The sequence below is a fragment of the Stegostoma tigrinum genome, chromosome 6 (assembly GCF_030684315.1).
Source record: "Stegostoma tigrinum isolate sSteTig4 chromosome 6, sSteTig4.hap1, whole genome shotgun sequence".
In the NCBI taxonomy this organism is placed as follows: Eukaryota; Metazoa; Chordata; class Chondrichthyes; order Orectolobiformes; family Stegostomatidae; genus Stegostoma; species Stegostoma tigrinum.
In genome coordinates this window covers 113733136-113754833 of record NC_081359.1, presented here as the reverse complement: position 1 = coordinate 113754833, position 21698 = coordinate 113733136, and the positions used below count along the sequence as shown (strand labels likewise).

The window sequence follows — 21698 nt, the reverse complement described above, 5'->3', positions numbered from 1 at the left end:
ATTGTTTGTTATATTGAGAAAAGTGGGAGGGTAAAAGATGAGTCATTGACCAGCTTTTTGATGAGTCTGATATGTCACCTGTCTGACCCAGAGATGGAGAGAGTGAGATGGCAGACTGAGGATAGTTTGATGACCTTGAGCATGATTGTGTCTACGACAGCACTTGGAAACATTCAGGAAGAAGCTGAGAAACTTATGGAAATGATCCAGCACTTTGGTAAGTTACATAATCTATATATTAACATCATCAGCCTTCCTTCAACTAATCTTACAGCCACAAAAACTAAAACTCCGGATCCCATTTTCCATCCAGTGCTGGCCAGCCTCATCACCTTGAAATCATCAACACATTGTCCCCAGGGACCTACTCCCACCCTCATCACTTCCACACCACACTGCTGCCTCCCAAATCATCTCCGCCCACTAAACATAATCCCAATCCTCACAGCACAGCAGCACCTCCAATTCTGAAAGAGCCAGAAATGGAAATACCCAATTGACAAACAACCTGTTTGGTTTAAAAATCTATGTCCTGTAGGTCCTTCTCTGCATTCTGTATTCCCATGTCTCCTTCTCTCATTCTCCAGGAGAGTTGCTGGATCTGTGGAAGATGTTCCAGGATAAGTGGGTCTTTCTTCACCAGGTCTTTTACGAGATGGAGCTGAATGCTCGGAAACCAGATCCAAGTTTGGTGAGTGGCTCTAAGTCAGAGCAGAACCTGAGAAAGAAAAATGGATTAGAGACATAACTAATAATCTCAGAATCTCTGATCAGGCAGCTCCCTTTCGCCCAAGGTTTGATGGAACAGCTTCCTAATCTTTGGAGCTGTGAAGCACTCAGTTCCCAGCCACACAGCTGAGAAGGAGGAGCGAAAATCCAGAACCTTGGCCTCTCTGGGACAGGAAGGTGAGGAGTAGAAGGATTATTGGAGTTGGGTTAAAGAGTGTCAAATACAGCAGGTAAGGTATCGAAACAAACAAAGAGAATGCTGGAGAATCTCAGCAGGTCTACAAGCATCTGTAGAGAGAGATACAGCATTATTTTTTTAAGTCCAGTATGACTTCTTAAGAACCATTCTGAAACAAAGAGTCATAGTCAGAGATTCAAGATAATAAAGTGTGAAGCTGGATGAACACAGCAGGCCAAGCAGCATCTCAGGAGCACAAAAGCTGATGTTTCGGGCCTAGACCCTTCATCAGAGAGGGGGATGGGGTGAGGGTTCTGGAATAAATAGGGAGAGAGGGGGAGGCGGACCGAAGATGGAGAGAAAAGAAGATAGGTGGAGAGTAGAGTATAGGTGAGGAGGTAGGGAGGGGATAGGTTAGTCCAGGGAAGATGGACAGGTCAAGGAGGTGGGATGAGGTTAGTAGGTAGGAAATGGTGGTGCGGCTTGAGGTGGGAGGAAGGGATGGGTGAGAGAAAGAACAGGTTAGGGAGGCAGAGACAGGCTGGGCTGGTTTTAGGATGCAGTGGGGGGAGTGGAAGAGCTGGGCTGGTTGTGTGGTGCAGTGGGGGGAGGGGACGAATTGGGCTGGTTTTGGGATGCGGTGGGGGAAGGGGAGATTTTGAAGCTGGTGAAGTCCACATTGATACCATTGGGCTGCAGGGTTCCCAAGCGGAATATGAGTTGCTGTTCCTGCAACCTTCGGGTGGCATCATTGTGGCACTGCAGGAGGCCCATGATGGACATGTCATCTAAAGAATGGGAGAGGGAGTTGAAATGGTTTGCGACTGGGAAGTGCAGTTGTTTATTGCGAACCGAGCGGAGGTGTTCTGCAAAGCGGTCCCCAAGCCTCCGCTTGGTTTCCCCAATGTAGAGGAAGCCACACCGGGTACAATGGATGCAGTATACCACATTGGCAGATGTGCAGGTGAACCTCTGCTTAATATGGAAAGTCATCTTGGGGCCTGGGATAGGGGTGAGGGAGGAGGTGTGGGGGCAAGTGTAGCACTTCCTGCAGTTGCAGGGGAAGGTGCCGGGTGTGGTGGGGTTGGAGGGCAGTGTGGAGCAAACAAGGGAGTCATGGAGAGAGTGGTCTCTCCGGAAAGCAGACAAGGGTGGGGATGGAAAATTGTCTTGGGTGGTGGGGTCGGATTGTAGATGGCGGAAATGTTGGAGGATGATGCGTTGTATCCGGAGGTTGGTGGAGTGGTGTGTGAGAACAGCAACTCATATTCCACTTGGGAACCCTGCAGCCCAATGGTATCAATGTGGACTTCACCAGCTTCAAAATCTCCCCTCCCCCCACTGCATCCCAAAACCAGCCCAGCCTGTCTCTGCCTCCCTAACCTGTTCTTCCTCTCACCCATCCCTTCCTCCCACCCCAAGCCGCACCTCCATTTCCTACCTACTAACTTCATCCCACCTCCTTGACCTGTCCGTCTTCCCTGGACTGATCTATCCCCTCCCTACCTCCCCACCTATACTCTCCTCTCCACCTATCCTCTTTTCTCTCCATCTTCGGTCCGCCTCCCCCCTCTATCCCTATTTATTCCAGAACCCTCACCCCATCCCCCTCTCTGATGAAGGGTCTAGGCCCGAAACGTCAGCTTTTGTGCTCCTGACATGCTGCTTGGCCTGCTGTGTTCATCCAGCTCCACACTTTGTTATCTCGGATTCTCCAGCATCTGCAGTTCCCATTATCACTCATAGTCATAGATTCACACTGCCCAGGCTGGATGGCATGTTGCTGTGCAAATTCAAGTGGGAGCCTAGACCCAGGCTGTCCATCCCCCAGCCCCCACCTCTGTTTCTCTCACCTTCCTTCCCTCTTATCATTCTGCCTTATCCATCCCTCTTCCTCTCCTCTCCCTCTCTTCACTCTCCTCTGTTTTTTTCCAGCATCCACAATATTTCACTTTTGTACAGGTGATGAGTTACCTGTTTGAAACAGCCTACAACTCACTCCATTCCCAGCACTGAGGCTGTGCCACTGCATCCTCATCAAAGAAAGAAGTAGGTTTTTTTGTAATTCATATGGAACATGTCATTGACAGCATTTATTCCGCATCACTAATTTCCTGGAGTGTCATGGATCGTACCAGACCATAAAAGCTGCTCTCTGACCGTAGAGAGAGAGAAAAAGAAGATTGATGGTGGTTTAACCAGAGAGTCAACATGCCTTGTGTAAGGGTAGAGATTGAGAAGGTGGGACCTTGACGGTAACCTCAGCCAGTGAGGGAAATGAACCTGTCTCTCTGCATTGCAAACAAGCTGTCCAGCCAACTGGGCTAACTGATCCCCTGTCTGAAGGGCAATAAAGAGCCACATGTAAACCAGACCAGGTAGGGATATTGGTGAAACAGATGGGATTTTACAACAAGCAGTAGCAGTTTGGTTAGTCCCATTAGACCAGCTTTTAATTCTAGATGTTATTGAATTTAAATGTTACCATCTGCCATGATGAGATTTGAACCCACATCCCAGGCCCGGATTCTGATTTACCACGCCAGTGACATTACCACTACACAACATGCCCCATGGCATGTTGGAGCCGGGGACTGCAGCACAGAGTGACTAACCCTCTATGTCTGGGTGTGAAGAATAAACCTACCCACCCACACCCCTCTTCTCAGGACGTACCTGATAGTCTAACTTTAGAGACACATTGACTGTCCAGGTTAGATGGCATGCCCCTGGGCAGAGTGGAGAGGGGAACCCAGGTCCACTTTGTTCCTTTCCATCCATCAGTTCCCACCTCTGTTTCACTCTCCTTCCTCCACCTCTCCTTTTCTCACTCACCCCTCCCCCTCTCCTCACTCCTGTCTCCTTCCTCCCTCTCTCTTCACTCTGCCCTCCTGCCTCTTCTTCTTCTCACCCATACCCCCTCCCCCTCTCCTCAGGCCCCTCCCACAACCAAGTACTCACTCCCTTCCTCTCTCATCACTTCCCTCATTGTGTCACCTCTCACCCCCTTCTGCCCTGAACTGAAACATCTCCACAAGCCCTGTGTATCTCAGGGACTGAGAAACATTCTCTTTGGTCCTTGTTTAGTTGCATGTCCTTTATTCTTATTATTTCGCCACTGGGCCTTAAATGCTGCCAACCTCTGCACAGCTGAGCTTTGTCATTACTTGGGTTCACTGCTTTTGACTGTTCAACCAGAGATCTTTATTCCATCTGGGCATCTGAGCAGGAACAGATTGACAAGGCCTGTGAGTTAGAAACCAGTGCCCTGGACAAGGAGCTTGCCGTGCTCAGTTCCTATAGTGAGGTAATGCTATGCCTAGAAGGTGATCAGGAAGTTAGGACACAGTTAGGAGAGAGGGCCAAGGAGTGGACAGGACAGGTGCTGTCTGTGTCCTGGATTATTAATGCTTCACAAGCTCTCATGTTTGTCTCCTAGATGAAGAAGATTGAAGTGATAGATGGATTGTATCGCCGGGTGATTCAAACCCTATCCAGCAACCCGTCAGTTCTATCTGTCATCCTCTCCCAAGATACTAAAAAGTACGAGGGGATGACCCTCAGGATGATCTTCAGCACCGGAATTGAGGCCATGGAAGAGATCATTCTCCAGATGAATCATCTCCTGGAATCTGCTCGGCAGGAATTCCCACGGTTATACTTCCTGAGTGATGATGACTTGTTGCATTTGCTGACCCTGAGCTCTGACCCCCGTAAGCTGCTGCCTTTTGTGACAAAATGTTTCAGGGGGATACAGGACCTTGAGTATCAGGTCATAAGCAGTCCCAATCTGATAATCCCACCTAGAGTTAATGTGTTAGCAATTCATGGGGATCTACAGGAAAGAGTCAATCTAACCCCACCACTGGAAGCCGACCCTAAAGCCATCCCTTGGTTACGGAACCTGGAGCTCCGGATTCAACAAAACCTGTTCCTTTCCCTGGACAACTGTGTCGCAGAGAGGACAGCTTTGGCAAGAGAAATCAACAGTAAGATCATGGTGGAATCCTTGGGCAGATCAGAAGCCTACAAGGCAGCACAGTTGATGAAGCCAATTTTAAAATTAGCCAGTAGTTTCCCAGTGCAGTGCATCCTGATTGCTGAAGACTTCTGTTGGCTCAGTGACATGAAGAAAGTGTTGTTCAAGAGATCAATCAGCAAAGAGTGGTTCAAAACTCTTTACAGTACCAAGATCGACCGACTAGTGATGAGTGTCCGTGGGCTCTGCAAGCATTCCTATAAGGAGGCTGACAACCCACGTGTTTTGTTCTTGTTGAAGTGTTTGATTTCCAAGTCAATGAATCACCGAGATATTGCTGACAATCTTATTGCCTCAAACATCCAATCTGAGGCTTCATTTGAGTGGCACAAATTCATTAAATATCAATTTGATTTTAATTGGATTTTCCCCAGAAGAGAATCCTTGAAACCATTGGCCATTCACTTTGGGCGTTCATTGCCAGGTAGTGACAAGTCCAAGTTTGGCCTAAGATGTTACATTAATCTCTTGGGCAATAACTACTTTTATGACTATGAATATGTCAGCCCAAAGACTGTGTGTGTGCAGAATCCAGTAACTGAGAGAATGTGTCTGGCAATGATCCTTGCTCTTCAAAACTTCAATCCATGTGCTCTTGTTGGGACCTATGGCACTGGCAAGAGCTCAACTGCCTCACACTTGGCCCAGGTGCTTGGCTGTCAGCTGGTCATCTTTCAGTGCTGCAAGACTATGAGTTTGGCATTCATCACCCGCATTCTGAGTGGTGCCATTCAATCGGGTGCATGGCTGGTGCTAGAGAACACTGACGTTCTGCCAATGGGAACATTGTCAGTTCTGGGCCAGCTTTTGAGCAGCATTCAGAATTCCTACAGGGAATTAACCACAAAAGATATTTCTGACAGATCATACATGGACTGTGGAACTCGCCCTCACAGGAAGGAGTTTGAAACCAATTTGGTGAGGGTACCAGATAGTGAGAACAGGCACACCAGCTACAGGTATACCTGGAGCTCTGAATGCCAGAGGCAGTTTGACCCAACCACCCTGGGAAGTGTTGTCTTCGCAGGAAATATCATCCCAGCCAGGGTGAATTATGGTGCTTTTGTAACCCTTCAAAGATTTGATTCCAGTCTTTCAATTCCCGAGAATCTTCGGTTGTTGTTGAGGCCGGTCAGTGTGATTGAGCCAGATGTGAGGGTGATCATTGAAGTGAAACTCATCTCCATTGGCTTTTTAAAGGCTCCTCATTTATCTGGAAAAGTTCTTACAATCTTCGAGATGATAAAGGATTCCGGTTCCATTACAGATTGCTGCTACTTACCACTGATGGAAAAAGTCATAGACGTTGCAGCAGAAGTCCTTTACCAAACATTACAGGCAAAGATGCCAGAACCCACTAGCAATCAGCCCAAAAGACTTTCAAAAGACCCCCATCCTCCAGCCTCTGAAGGCCAAGATGAGCAGAAGGGGAGGAGAGGACAGGAAGTCTCTGACAGAGGTAGGGTGAAGGCAGACAATGTCGAACCATGTCTGTTAGCACCTCAGCAGCCAATTGCTAATTCAACAAGTAAAGCGAGTGAGCCCGAAGAGTTCAGTGGAAATATATCAGCACCTGTTTTTAAATCGATTCTCTTGGTTGAAGAACATGCAATCCTGAAAGCACTCATTTTAACTCTGTTTCCAGCTATGTTAGACCAGGAGAACCTCCTCAGTCTGAAGGGTTTACTGACAGACCTGTTTCCACAGTCCTGTATCCCATTTAATAATTCTGAGCCTGATTCCTATCTCCTGTCCATAATTGAACAGGAGCTGGTGGACACAGACCATTATGTCAACAAGCAAACAGTTAATAACATCCTTGTACTTTACCAAACACTAAAGGTTAGCAAAGGAGTGATCATGGTTGGATGTTCAGGCAGTGGCAAGACCACCTCATACAGAACATTATCAAGGATGTTGAATCTTTTGGCCAGAAAAGAGCCGAAGTTGGCTGCACATCAGTCTGAAAGTATTAACCCCCCATACAGAACTGTGCAAGTCTCTGTCTGTTTTCCAAACAGCCTATCCACAGAGGAGCTCCTGGGAGCCATGGATCATCAGATCTGGAAGAACGGGATTGTCTCCAAGTGGTTGAGTGAGGGTAAAAGCTGGTCCCAGGCCAGGGCACTTGTCAAGGAATTTCAGTCACCTCAGGTGAAAGTCTATCACTGCCCAGAACCTCTCAGGTGGATTGTGTTGGATGGTGAACTGTGTTTAGATTGGCTGGGCCCCATCAGCAGTTTGTTAACTCGCAAGCAATCCCTCACCCTGGCCAATGGGGACCAAATCCCCTTAATAGAATCAACTTCCCTCATTCTTGAAGTGACGGACCTCAGCAATGCCCCTCCTTCAGCAGTGACCTGGTGTAACGTGGTCCAATGTCAGGGAAGTCACATGTGGGAAGCTGTATTGGCCAACATGTTGGAGAAGATATACAGTAACTACAGTGTGCCTCGTGACATTGTTGAGCTGTTTTCACGACTTGGGCAGGATCTTATTCCAAAGACTTTTGCTTTCTTGGAGCAGCACTGTATCCCTGCATTGACCCAACAAGCAGATTACAGCATGATCCAACAGAACCGAGTGGCACACGGCCTGCAAGAGGTGGTGACCTTCACAAACATTCTTAAGGCTCTCCTTGATAAACACCTGTTACGTGACCAGCAGCAAGAGGACTCAGCAGGTAAGATCAATGACCCAACAAAGATGAGTGTTGTAAAACAGTGAACAGAACACCTCACCTTCCAGGGACACAATCAAACACTCAAAGGGACAATACAGGACAGGGTTAAATACAGAGTAAAGATCCTTCTAACCATCCCCATTAACCTTTCCCAGGACAGGGACAGTATGAGGTTAGATACAGAGTAAAGCTCCTTCTAACTGACCCCATTAACCTTTTCCAGGACAGGGACAGTATGAGGTTAGATACAGAGTAAAGCTCCTTCTAACTGACCCCATTAACCTTTTCCAGGACAGGGACAGTATGAGGTTAGATACAGAGTAAAGCTCCTTCTAAATGTCCCCATTAACCTTTTCCAGCACAGGGACAGCATGAGGTTAGATACACAGCAAACCTTCTCTACACTGTCCCCATCAAACACTCCCAGGGAAGGGACAGCATGGGGTTATATGCAAGGTAGAACTCTCCCTACATGGACAGGGTGGTTAAGAATGCGTTAGCATGCTTGCCTTCATTGCTCAGACTTTTGAGTATAGAAGATGGGACATCACGTTGATGTTGTACAGGATCTTGGTAAAGCCTCTTCTGGAGCACTGTGTGCAGTTCTGGTCATCCTGCCTACAGGAGAGAGTTCACCAGAATGCTGCTGGGTGTGGAAGGTTTTGAGTTATAAGGAGAGGCTGGACAGTCTGAGACTTTTTTCACTGGAGCGTCGGACGTTGAGGGGTGACCTTATAGAGGTTATAGACCTTATAAAATCAAGAGGGGCATAGATAAGATGAATGGCAAGGGATTTTTCCCTTGGATGGGGGAGTTCCAAATTAGGGGGGCATGTTTTAAGATGAGAGGAGAAAGATCAAAAAGGACATGAGGGGCAATGTTTTTACACAGAGGGTGGCTTATGTGTGGAATGGACTTCCAGAGGAAGTGGTAGACACAGGTACAGTTACAACATTTAAAACACATTTGGACAGGTATATGAATAGGAAAATTTTGGATGGATATGGGCCAAATGCAGGCAAGTGGAACTAGTTTAGTTTGGGAATATGGTCAGCATGGACGCGTTAGACCAAAGGGTCTGTTTCCATCTGCAGCAAGTGTTGGTTGCTGGAAGAACTCCGGCTCAGAGTTGAAGATCTGGAATCTGAGCTTCAAACACTGCGGCACATCTGGGAGGGGGAGAGCTACCTGGATGCTATATTTCAGGAGGGAAAGGAAGGACATACTGGCGCTGGAGCGTGTCCAGCGGAGATTCACACGGGTGATCCCTGGAATGCTAGGTTTAATGTACGATGAATGGCTGAGGAACCTGGGATTGTATTCATTAGCGTTTAGAAGGTTGACGGGAGATCTAATAGAAATTACAGGATAATATATGGCTTAGAAAGGGTGGGCGCTGGGAAGTTGTTTCCGTTAGGCAGGGAGACTAGGACCCGTGGGCACAGCCTTAGAATTAGAGGGTGTAAATTTAAAATGGAAATTGAGGAGACATTTCTTCAGCCAGAGAGTGGTGGGCTTGTGGAATTCATTGCCACGGAGTGCAGTGGAGGTCGGGACGTTAGATGTCTTCAAGGCAGAGATTGATAAATTCTTGATCTCATGAGGAATCAAGGGCTATGGGGAGAGTGCAGGGAAGTGGAGTTGAAATGCCCATCAGCCATGATTTAAATGGCGGAGTGGACTCGAAGGGCCTAATGGCCTTACTTCCACTCCTATGTCTTATGGTCTTACGGTCTTATGCTGTGTTTCTGTTTGATTGCACAGGGTTATGTACTGAGTGAAGCTCAATTCTGGGATGACATATAAACTGCAGCTCAGGCAGTATGGATTGAGAATTTCTGTCTACATTTGTGCAGTGGTGAAAGCCTTCAACCAGCTGCCAGTGCCCCACCTGTAATCAGTGGAAGAATGAACCCTGATATAACTCCTTATCACTGCCAGCTACCGCCACCATCTGAAAGTTTCTTACCCCACCAAAAACCCTGATCCTGCCTCCCATTCCCTCTCACCAGCTTAGCACCACCACCCTCTGTCTCTCTCAGCACCCTGGTCGAGTGTTAGGTGAAGCCAGTTTGAATCTGACTCCTATCCAACAGGTGAAATCTGGTAAAAACAAAAAGAACTGCGGATGCTGTAAATCAGGAATAAAAGCAAAGTTGCTGGAAAAGCTCAGCAGGTCTGGCAGCATCTGTGAAGGATAAAACAGAGTTAACGTTTTGAGCCCAGTAACTCTTCTTCAGAACAGTGTGAGGTGGATGCTGGTGTCATTTCTGGAATCTGAGGGGAATCTCTTCATAGTTTCCCATGTCCAGTGGACACAACATTGCTGCAAATAATATAGACATTTCTATTGAAGGTACAGAGCAGACCACTGTCACAACACAACATCAGCGTGCCTGCCTTGATGACAGTATCCTGCCCAAGAACTACATACTGGCCAAGAACATCCTCGCTGTGGCTTACATCTGGGGTTTCGGAGGACACCTGCACTCAAGGTACAGTAACAAACCTAGGAATCGTATCAACATTCCGTCTTCCTTTAAGAGAATAATAGGTGGTCTTATTGAAATGTGGAAGATCCTGAAGGGAAACATTGAAAACAGTAGTAGGGGTAGGCTATTTGACCCTTTGAGCCTGCTCCACTATTCAATATGATCAGTGTCGGCCTTCTCCCCATACTCTTTGATCTCTTTGGTTCTAAGATCTATATCTAATGGCCTTTCTTTATGACCTTTGAGAAAATAGCAATACAAATAAATGAACCAAAGGAACAACTAACATTTGTAGCTTGGGTAGTGGATGAGGTTGTAGAGCTGCTTGCCCAGCCGGTGTGTTTGATTGCAGACGTTTCGTCACCCTGCTAGGTAACATCGTCAGTGCACCTTCATTGCAGCGTTGGTGTTCTGTCCTGTCTGTTATTTATATGCCTCGGTTTGCTGGGATTGGTGGCTTTTCTTCCAGTTCTGTTTTTCAGTGGTTTGTATAACAGGTCCAGTTCAGTGTGTTTGTTAATGGAGTTCTGTTCGGAATGCCAGGCCTCCAGGAATTCCCTGGCATGTCTCTGTTGGGCTCATGCTTTAATGGATGTGTTGTCTCAGTCAAATTTGTGTCCTTTGTCTGTGTGTATTGAGAGGAGTGAGAATCGGTTGTGTCTCTTGGTGGCTGGTTGGCGTTCGTCCTTATTGTCAATTTGACAATGCAGATTGACCACATGTCCATAAATGCATGACAGAGACATGCCAGGAAAATCCTGGAGGCCAAGCACTCCAAACAGAACTCCATCAACAAACACATTGAACTGGACTTATTATGTAAACCACTGAAAAACTGAGCTGGAAGTAATGCCAACCACCCCAGCAAACCGAGGCAAATAGACAACTAGCGGGACAGAACACCAACGCTGCAATGGAGACACACTGATGGTGTTACATAGAAGGGTGACGAAACATCTGTAATCAAACACACTGGCTAGGTGAGCAGGTCTACAACCTCATCAATGGACTTTGCTCGTATAAATTGATGAATAAAGTACAAGAAGTTTGTTTCACTGTCAGAGGACTTTTCTCAGGATTATGATGCTGCAAATGAGGCCACATATGAGTTAGTACCTGGAGCACGCAGACAAAGGTTCTGGAATTAAAGGAAACGGCCTTAGCAAACCTATATTGAATTCAGAACGGTCAAGCAAAGTAATTTTAACAGGTTGACATGAGCATTAGAAACTGAAACTGAAAAAAGTATGAAGCTTTTAGCAGAATTCAAAAACGCACGACCTTCCATAATAAGAACCCATGTTGAAAACCAAAGAATTGCAACTGTTAGACAGTTAGCGATAATGGCTGATGATTATAAATTAATCCATAAAACTAAATTTGTAGATCAGGTTGAGGTTCTGGATGTGAGTTTGCTCGCTGGAAGGTTAGTTTTCAGACGTTTCGTCACTTTTTTTATTTGAAAAAATATACTTTATTCGTAAGATGTACAAAAAATAAAACATATTTACACACCTACCCAGTCATGCAAGCCGCTCCGGGTTACCCAGGGGGTACATACACCAACTAAAGGAAAAAAAACAAAGAAGGAAAAAAAAACAAAGCAAACACCCCGGCAGTCGTCACCCCGCACAGTCCCCGTTGGCCCCCTGACCAGTTGGGGAAGGCGCCAGCTGAGTCCAGTTACCAGATAGGGTTCTGTTTTCTATTCTGGACAAGGGGTTTCATACCGTGGTATTCCCCCACCGCGCCTTGGCGGCGGCTGCCCCAAGCTTTAGCGCGTCCCTCAGCACGTAGTCCTGGACCTTGGAGTGCGCCAATCTGCAACATTCGGTCGGGGTCAGTTCTTTCAGCTGGCAGACCAGCAAGTTGCGGGCAGACCAAAGAGCGTCTTTCACCACATTGATGGTCCTCCAGGCGCAGTTGATGTTGGTCTCGGTGTGCGTCCCCGGAAACAGCCCGTAGAGCACAGAGTCCCGCGTCACGGAGCTGCTCGGGACGAACCTCGACAAATACCACTGCATCCCCCTCCAGACCTCCTGCGCATAGGCACACTCCAGAAGGAGGTGATCGACAGTCTCGTCCCCCCCGCAGCCACCTCGAGGGCAGCGTGCAGTGGTGCAGAGATTCCGGGCATGCATAAAGGATCTCACTGGCAGAGTCCCTCTCACCGCCAGCCAAGCAATGTCCTTGTGCTTGTTTGAAAGTTCTGGCGATGAGGCATTCTGCCAAACGACTTTGGCGGTCTGCATGGGGAACCACACGACGGGATCCACCCTCTCCTTTTCCCGAAGGGTCCAAAGGATACTACGTGCTGACTACTGCCTGACGGCCTTGTGGTCAATGGTGTTTCCTTTCAAAAATTTCTCCACGAAGGACAGGTGGTACGGTCCAACTACTCGGAGTGTTCCACAGCAACGAGGCCAGGCCCATCCTTCGCAACACCGGGGACAGGTAGAACCTCAGTAAGTAGTGACACTTGGTGTTTGTGTACTGAGGATCTACGCACAGCTTGATGCAGCCGCACACAAAGGTAGCCGTCAGGGCGAGGGTGGCGGTCGGTACGCCCTTTCCCCCATTTTCCAGGTCTTTGTACATGGTGTCCCTGCGGACCCGGTCCATCCTTGACCCCCAAATGAAGTGGAAGATGGCCTGGGTGACTGCAGCAGCGCAGGTCCAGGGAATAGGCCAGGCCTGCGCCACATACAACAGTACTGAAAGCCCCTCGCACCTGACAACTAGGTTCTTGCCCGCGACAGAGAGGGACCGGAGCGTCCATCTGCCCAGCTTCTGCTTCAGTTTGGTGATACGCTCCTCCCAAGTCTTAGTGCATGCCCCAGCTCCACCAAACCAAACACCCAGCACCTTCAGGTAGTCTGTCCCGACGGTGAAGGGGATGAAGGAGCGGTCGTCCCAGTTCCCGAAGAACATGACCTCGCTCTTACCCCTATTGACTTTGGCACCCGAAGCCAGTTCAAACTGGTCGCAGATGTCCAATAGTCTATTCACCGACCGACGATCAGTGCAGAAGACGGCGACATCGTCCATGTACAGGGAGGTCTTGACCTGAAGGCCTCCGCTGCCTGGGATAGTCACGCCCTTCAGGCTCACGTCCTTCCTGATGGATGCGGCGAAGGGCTCGACACAGCACACGAACAAGGCAGGAGAGAGCAGGCAGCCCTGCCTGACTCCAGAATGATGGGAAAACTGTCCGATTCCCACCTGTTGATCGAGACTGCACTAACGATGTTGGCGTAGAGCAGCCAGATCCAATTGTGGATGCCCTCCCCGAACCCCAATTTGGAGAGGACGTCCCTCATGTAAGCATGAGAGACCCTGTCGAAGGCCTTCTCCTGGTCCAGGCTGACGAGGCAGGTGTCCACCCGCCTGTCCTGTACGTAGGCGATCGTATCGCTGATGAGCGCGAGGCTCTCAGCGATCTTCCTGCGTGGCACAGCACAGGTTTGGTCAGGGTGAATCACCGACTCCAGGACAGACCTGACCCGGTTGGCTATGACCTTGGCCAGGATTTTATAGTCCACGTTCAATAGTGAAATGGGACGCCAATTCTTAATTTCTTTCCTCTCCCCCTTCCTCTTGTAAATAAGGGTGATGATGCCCTTCCTCATGGACTTGCACATATCCCCTGCCCGAAGCGCACTATCGTACACCTCCAGCAGGTCCTGGCTGACCAGGTCCCACAGAGCGGAATACAGCTCGACCGGTAAGCCATCGCTTCCGGGAGTCCTATTCCTCTCCAAGGACTTGAGGGCTCTGGTCAGCTCGTCCAGGGATATCGGCCGGTCCAGCCACTTCCTCGTGCCGTCGTCTAAGACCTCCGTGGTAGACGACAGGAACGACTCGGAGGCCCTGCTGTCCGTGGGCTTCGTGTTGTACAGTCCGGTGTAGAAGGATCTGCTGAATCTCAAAATGTCGGGCCGAGACGACGCCACTGAGTCGTCGTCCTCCTTCAGCCGGCTAAGCACAGAGCTCTCTTTGTGCACCTTCTGAAAGAAGAAACGCGAGCACGTCTCGTCCTGCTCCATGGAGCGGACCCTGGACCGGAAGATTATCCTGGAGGCCTCCGCGGCGAAGAGCGAGGCTTGCTGGCCCCTCACCTCGCAGAGGTCCTCCGTGACATCGACGCCCATCAACTGCAGAAGGAGCAGGTTGTGCACCCTTTTCTGGAGTCGCGACAGCTTTCCCCGCCTCTCTCTTGCCTTCTGAACACCCTTGAGGACAAAGAACCTCTTGATGCTCTCCTTCACCATCTCCCACCAGTCGCCCGGAGACTCAAAGAGGGGTTTCACGGTTCTCCAACCGGCGTACTCCCTCTTAAGCTCTCGACATTCTCTGGGGTCAACAGAGTCGTGTTGAGCTTCCACGTCCCCTTGCCAGCCGGCTGGTCGTCCTATAAGTGACAGTGGGCCAGCAGGAGGCAGTGGTCAGAGAAGAACACCGGCTCGACACCAGTGGACCTGACCAAGAACGCCCGTGACACAAACAGGATAGACCCGTCTGGCCGCGACCAGGTGTACCTCCGCTGCGCTCCGTCTGCAGGGGTGCCGAAGACGTCAAGCAGCTTGGCGTCCTTCACCGTGCCCATCAGGAATCTGGACGTGACGTCCAGTTGACTCCCCCCACCCGCTGTCCCCACGCCGGATCTTCCATCTGCATCGATGATGCAGTTGAAGTCTCCGCCTAGGATGACCGGCCTGGACGTAGCCAGCAGGGGTGGAAGCCGCTGCAGGACGGCCAACCGCTCACTCCGTACCGCTGGGGTGTACACGTTGATCAGCCTCAGGGGAGCGTTCCTGTAGGTGACGTCAGCCACCAGGAGGCGCCCCCCCCCACCACCTCCTGAACTTGAGAGATGGCGAAGTCGCGCCCCCGCAGCAGAATAGCCAGGCCCGAGGAGCGACAGTCGTTACCCCCCGACCAGATCGAAGGCCCACAGGTCCAGAGCCGGACCATTTCCCGTACCTGCTGAGGAGCGGTATCCCGCACTCCTGCAGAAACAGGAGGTACGCCCTGCTGGTGGTCAGGTAGGCCAACGTGGACACACATCTTGCGATGGACTTGACACTGCGCACATTAATGCTCGCAACTCGTACCCCCATTGTGGGCAGTGACCTCAGTACCCTCCCCAAGTCCAAGGTCCAGCCCCTCCATCTGTCCCTTCATGCCCATTGCCTGGACTAACTGTTGGACGCTCTCCGGGCTCAGGAAACTGTCCGTGCTGCCTTCCGGGTGGCATCCCCCCGTCAGGAGTGCGGAGGCAGGAGGGTCCGGCTCTGGGTCAGGCTGGGGACGTGCTGTTTCCTTCTTCCCGCCTGGAAGTTCCGGGGGGCCCTCCAGTGCCCCAGCGGCACTTGACTGGGTGTCGGAGGGAGTCTCAGGACGCCTCCCGTCACCTGGAAGCGGGGTGCGGTTTTCCTTCTCCCTCGAGATCTTTAACGTCTGCTTCGGGCGGGCCCTCTCCAAATCCCCCTCATCAGAGGAGCTCTTATAGCCCCCCTGTAGCTGCCTCTTCCCGCCTGATGGTTGCGGTTCCTGGGCCCGTCGACGCACCTTCCTCCTCGCTTTCCGGACCGTCGTCCACTCCCCTGGGTCGCCTGTCGCCGCCTCCATCGACTCCGGGTTGTCAGGGGGGAGCAGAGCCTGCAGGGGCGCTTTGCTGGCCTCGGGCCCATGCTGCAGGGCTGGGCCCTCCTGCACGACCTGGCCCTCCTGCACATTAGTGGGGTCCTTGCTGGGTCCTGGTGCCTTCCTCTCCTCCGGGGGGGCTGGCCCCGCATTGCCCCTGCCGGCGACCTGGGCGTAGGTGGTCCCCCGCTGCGGGCATGCCCTATAGAGGTGGCCCGTTTCCCCGCAAAGGTTGCGGCTTTTCTCTTGTGGGCAATCCTTTGCAAGGTGTCCTTCCTCCCTGCAGTTCCTGCAGATGGTGGCTTTGCAGTCGGCCGCCACGTGACCTGACCTACCACAGGCATGGCAGACTTTAGGTTGCCCTGCATAGGTCAGGTAGCCCTTGCTCCCACCGATCGCGATGCTGGATGGTGGGTGTACGACATTCCCGTCCGCGCCCATCCTCAGCGTCACCTTGACCTGCCTCTTACTGGTCCAGATGCCAAAGGGGTCCATGATGTCAGTTAGGTCCCCTTCCACCTTCACGTACCTTCCAAGGAAGCTCAGGACATCAACTGCTGGCACATGCGGGTTGTACATGTGTACAGTCACCATACGGCTCCTCTGCGCTGACATCACAAACAGCGGGACAGCGGTCAATACAGAGAGGGGGCCCTCAACTCCTTTCTCCTTGAAAACCTCCAGGAAGCGCTCGCAAAGCTTGGCACTCCTGAAGGTCACATCGTAAAAACCTCCTCCGGGGAAATCCTGCAGGCAGTAAATGTCCGCAGCAGCAAACCCACAACAGTCTAACAGGACCCTCTTCACGAAGAAGGCGCGGTCCACAGGTGCACCTTCATCCACCTTCTTTACGGAAACACGGATGGTGTTCTGGACCCCCAACCTGGGGCACGAGCACTTGCCGCAGCCATCGTTGCAGTTTGGCTGCTCTCCTGAACCAGCATTAGGCCGAAGCCAGCATTAAGATCCACTGGTTGCAAGGGTGCACAGCCAACCCGACGTCCTCCTTTCACCTCCAACACAGTCGTGCTCTCCTTCTCTCAGTCCACAAGAGGAGTGGGCCTTTATTTTGTTCCAGATGTAAGCTGGTTCACTGAGCTTGAAGGTTTGTTCCCAGATGTTTCGTCACCATTCTAGGTAACATCATCAATGAGCCTCCGACAAAGCGCTGGTGTTATGTCCCGCTTTCTATTTATCTGTTTAGGTTTCCTTGGGTTGGTGATGTCATTTCCTGCGTTGGTGATGTCATTTCCTGTTCTTTTTCTCAGGGGATGGTAGATTGGCTCCAAATCAATGTGTTTGTTGATGGAGTTCCGGTTGGAACCAAAACAATCCCCCGTGTCCACATGTACCACCCCACCAACCTCCAGATCCAATGCATCATCCTCTGACACTTCCATCATCTACAATCCGACCCCAGTACCAAAGACACTTTTCCAACCCCACCTTTGTCTGGCTTCCGGAGGGACCACTCTCTCCATGATTCCCTTGTCTGCTCCACACTCCCCTCCAGCCCCACTACCTCGTCACTTTTCCCTGCAACCGCAGGAAGTGCTACACCTGCCCCTATATCTCCCACCTCACCCTCATCCCAGGCCCTAAGAAGACTTACCACATCAAACAGCAAATGTTCATGGTATATAACAGTACCAACAATTGTTATGAAGTCAGTATAGTACTTGTAGATTGGAAGGTAGATTAGAATTTGTTTGTAAAATGATAGGGGGGAGGAGTGTGTGGTCCATTTAAGGGATGTATTTTTGGAGATTAAAAATGTCTTCGGGCAAAAGCAGATGCACACAGCTCTTGAAATTCAAACATTGAATCAAATGTTAACAGGCAAAGTAGCATTTTTACCAAGACAAAATGCATTTGAATTTAGCCCATTAGTTGAAATCAGGCCCTGGAATCTAAAGCCCAATTAAATTTAAATCTGATGGTATTGACAAAATTGATAGGTCATCAGGGGTATAAGAGAATATAGAACATAGAACAGTACAGCACAGAACAGGCCCTTCAGTCTGTTTTTCTGATGAAGGGTCTAGGCTCGAAATATCAGCTTTTGTGCTCCTAAGATGCTGCTTGGCCTGCTGTGTTCATCCAGCTCCACACTTTGTTATCCCAGTGTAGATTTGGTGTGCTTTGACAGTATATACTCAATGGGCCAAAGGACTTCTTCTATACTGTATGATTCAGTGATTTTTTTTCCCATTGCACAACCTAGGATAGCCTGCTCTCTATTTGGTTCCTCAATATATTGGTCTAAAAAGCCATCATGCTTAGACTCCAGGAAATCCTCCTCCACAGTAATTTGTCTTGTCATATATATATATATGGATTAAAATTATCCATGCTTTCAGTTCTACTCCTTGTTTGTCTGATGAAGGGTTTAGGCTTGAAACATCAGCTTTTGTGCTCCTAAGATGCTGCTTGGCCTGCTGTGTTCATCCAGCTCCACACTTTGTTATCTCGGATTCTCCAGCATCTGTACTTCCCATTATCTCCGAATCTACACTGGTCCCGCTTTTCTGCAGTAGGTCATAGCTTTGAATGTTATGACACTTGAAGTACTCATCCAAGCACCTTTTAAAGGTTGTGATGTTTCTCACCTCAAATGCTCTCCCAGGCAGTGCATTCCAGGACCTTAGCACCCTCAACTCCCCTCTTAAACTTCTTGCCTTTCACATTAAAATGATGCCTCATTCTCATTGACCCTATGACTAAGAGGAGCAGTTCCTTTCTATCCGTGCTGCCCATGGCTCTCATAATCTTATACACCTCTATTAGGTTACCCCCCAGCCTTCTCTCTCTGTTCTAAAGAAAACAACCTCAGCTTATCCAGCTCTTTTCATCCCTAAACTGCGCCTTCCCTGGGTACATTCTGATAAATCTTCTCCTTCCTGTAGTGTGGGGACCAGAACTGCACATAGTGCTCCAGTTGTGGCCAAACCAAAATTCTGTACAGCTCCAACAGAAATTCCCTGCTTTTATAATCTGTGCCACAAATGCTCAAGGCAAGTGTCTATAAGCCTTCTTAACTACTTTATTAACCTGTTCTGCCACCTTACAGTTCTGTGGACAAGCACCCCAAGATCCCTCTGCTCATCTAAGCTTCCTAGTGTTCCGGCATTCACTGAGTAATCCCTTGTCTTGTTCCTTCTTTCAAAAGGATTAATTCCATCAGAGAAAAGTGACCATAAAATGATAGAACATTCATTAAAATAAAAAGTGAAGAAGTAGGGTCCTGAGGAAGAACAACAAGGCCACGATTAGATTCCCTACAGTGTGGAAACAGGCCCTTTGGCCCAACAAGTCCACACCGCCCCTTGGAGCATCCCACCCAGACCCATCCCCCTATAACCCACATACCCCTGAACATTATGGGCAATTTAGCATGGCCAATCCATCTAACCTGCATATCTTTGGACTGTGGGAGGAAACCGAAGCACCCGGAGGAAACCCGCACAGACATGCGGAGAATGTGCAAACTCCACACAGACAATTGCCCGAAGTGGGAATCGAACCCGACCCCTGGCGCTGTGAGGCTGCAGTGCTAACCACTGAGCCACTGTGCCGCCCCAATGATGTACTGGATGTATTGGGGAACCTTACTAAAACGGTCAGCAATGGATAGGAAATGGCTAATATTGAAGGAATGTATGGCTGAATAGCAGCAATTCTTCATTAATGTATCATGCACAAATAAAACAGAAAATGTGGCTTAGCCAAGGGTCAGAAAGAAAAATTAGGTATAGCATTAGATGACTGGGAGCAGTTTAGAATTCAGCAAAAGAGGATAACAAGTTTGATTAAGAGGGGACAAATAGAGTATGTGAGCAAACTCACAGGAATATAAAAATTGACTGTAAAGACGTTGATAAATATGTGAAGAGAAAAAATGAGCAAAGACAAATAGGTCACGTGATCTGAAATTACAAAGTTACAACAGGCAACAAAGAAACAGCAGAAAAATTGACCATGCATTTTGATCCTGTCTTCTTCACTGTAGGTCTACAAGGTAAAGGAGCAGAACTAGGCAATTCAGCCCATCGAGTCTCTTCCACCTTTCAGACATGGCTGACATGTTTCCCATTCTCCGACCTTCACCCCATAGTCCTGATCCCCTTACTAAAATCAAGAATCTGTCTTTCTTTCTCTGAACCTTAAAGACACTCAAAGGCTTAGCTTTGAACAGAAATGAATTTCACAGATTCACCACCCTCTGGCTGAAGAAATTTCACCTCGTCTCGGCTGTAAAAGGTCATCCCTTTAATCCTAGTCTTTCTTTTTTAATCCGGCGCCTTACTTATTATTGTAACAGTGAAAATTTACCCATCCTCCCCATCCCTCAATACCTACCCACCCACCCTCTCCTCATATTCCTCAAACCCCATACTGTCCCTGTGTCCCTCAATCCTTATCTCCTCACCTTCCTCTCCTGTCTCTCAATACCCTCCAACCCAAACTAAAGGTTACAATGTTACATTGATTATAGTGTGATTGTACCCACTTGGGTGGATGGGTGCCGCTACATCAACACTGAAGTAGCTTTTTAGCTTTTATTCACAAGATGAGGGCATTGCTGTCTGGACCAGCATTTTTTGCCCATCCATAATTGCCCCAAGGACAGTAAAGAGTCAACCATACTACTACACGTCTGGACTCAGATGAAGACCAGGCCAAGTAAGGAAAGCAGTTTTCTTCCCTAAAGGACATGAGCCAGACGGGTTTTTCCCAACAATTGACAATAGATTCACAGCCATTATTCGATTCGTTTTTTTTTTATTGAATTCAAATTCCATCATCTCCCATCCTGGGATTTGAACTCAGGTTCCCAAGCTATTACATGGGTCTCTGGATTAACAGTCCAGCAATAATGCCACTAGGCCATCCTCCCTAGTTTTACAGCATCAGGGACAATGCGGCCTATTTGATTGGCCACTTCCATAAATATCCACTCCTCCACCAGCGACACTCAGTAGCAGCAGTGTGTACTATCTACAAGATGCACTGCAGAAATTCACCAAAGATCCTCAGACTGGACATTTCAAATTCATAACCACTTCCATCTAGAAGGACAAGGGCAGCAGATACATGGGAACACCAACCCCCTACAAGTTCCCTCCAGGTCACTCACCATCCTGTCTTGGGAAAATATTGCTGTGTCAAAATCCTCCAAGTCCCTCCCTAAGGGCATTGTGGACCTACCATGCAGCACACAACCTATAGTGACTCCAGACGGCAGCTCACCACCACCTTCTGAAGGGTAACTAGGAATGGTCCAGACAGCAACACCGACATCCCATGAGTGAATGAAATAAGCATGAATTATACTAGCTTGAGTTAGAGTTCCACATGAAGCTATAAAACAAATTCAAGCCAGTATTTTAATTTCCAACTTATACTGGTTCTTCCTTCTGTTCTGGCTATAATCAGGAACAACAATTAGCCTTTAATTTGTTGCCTTTTCTTTGAGACAAACCCTTGGCTTTTTAATTTTGGTCAGTATGTGAAAAATAAATAGATCCTGAACCTGATTAATAATGCACCCCTTCTCACAGCTGTTGGCCTCAGTTTGACCAGTTTGCCAGGCACGCTCTCAGCAGCAGTGACTACAACATCAACATACCCTCAGAGGGCCTGGTCTTTGACTATTACATCGAGCCTGCCACTGGCTGCCTGCAGGGTCTGTTCAGACACAGTGAATCAGAAAACAAGAAGAGCAAAGTTCCCGCTTACATTCTCATTCCTGAGGTAAGTCAGGCTGAGAGGAGAGACAGACAGACAGTGGGGCAGATAAAAAGGGATGTGGAACATGGTCAGTGGCATCAATAGTTATCGGGTTAACCCCTGCCAGTGCAGTGGGTATTTTTACACTGGCCTAAAGAACCACACAGCTGGAGATTAGAGATTGTGAGGTCACATCGCACT

The 21698-nt window shown here is 49.0% G+C and overlaps 1 protein-coding gene across 1 annotated transcript in view; it reads left to right on the top strand.

Moving 5' to 3' along the window:
- Positions 1-21698, top strand: part of LOC125453602 (dynein heavy chain domain-containing protein 1) — a 198284-nt gene that overhangs the window by 75098 nt on the left and 101488 nt on the right. The window contains exons 18-22 of the mRNA XM_059646974.1: positions 92-217; positions 588-691; positions 4347-7629; positions 9986-10124; positions 21329-21521. Of these exons, the coding sequence (XP_059502957.1) occupies positions 92-217; positions 588-691; positions 4347-7629; positions 9986-10124; positions 21329-21521 (3845 nt within the window). The remainder of the gene's footprint in view (positions 1-91; positions 218-587; positions 692-4346; positions 7630-9985; positions 10125-21328; positions 21522-21698) is intronic.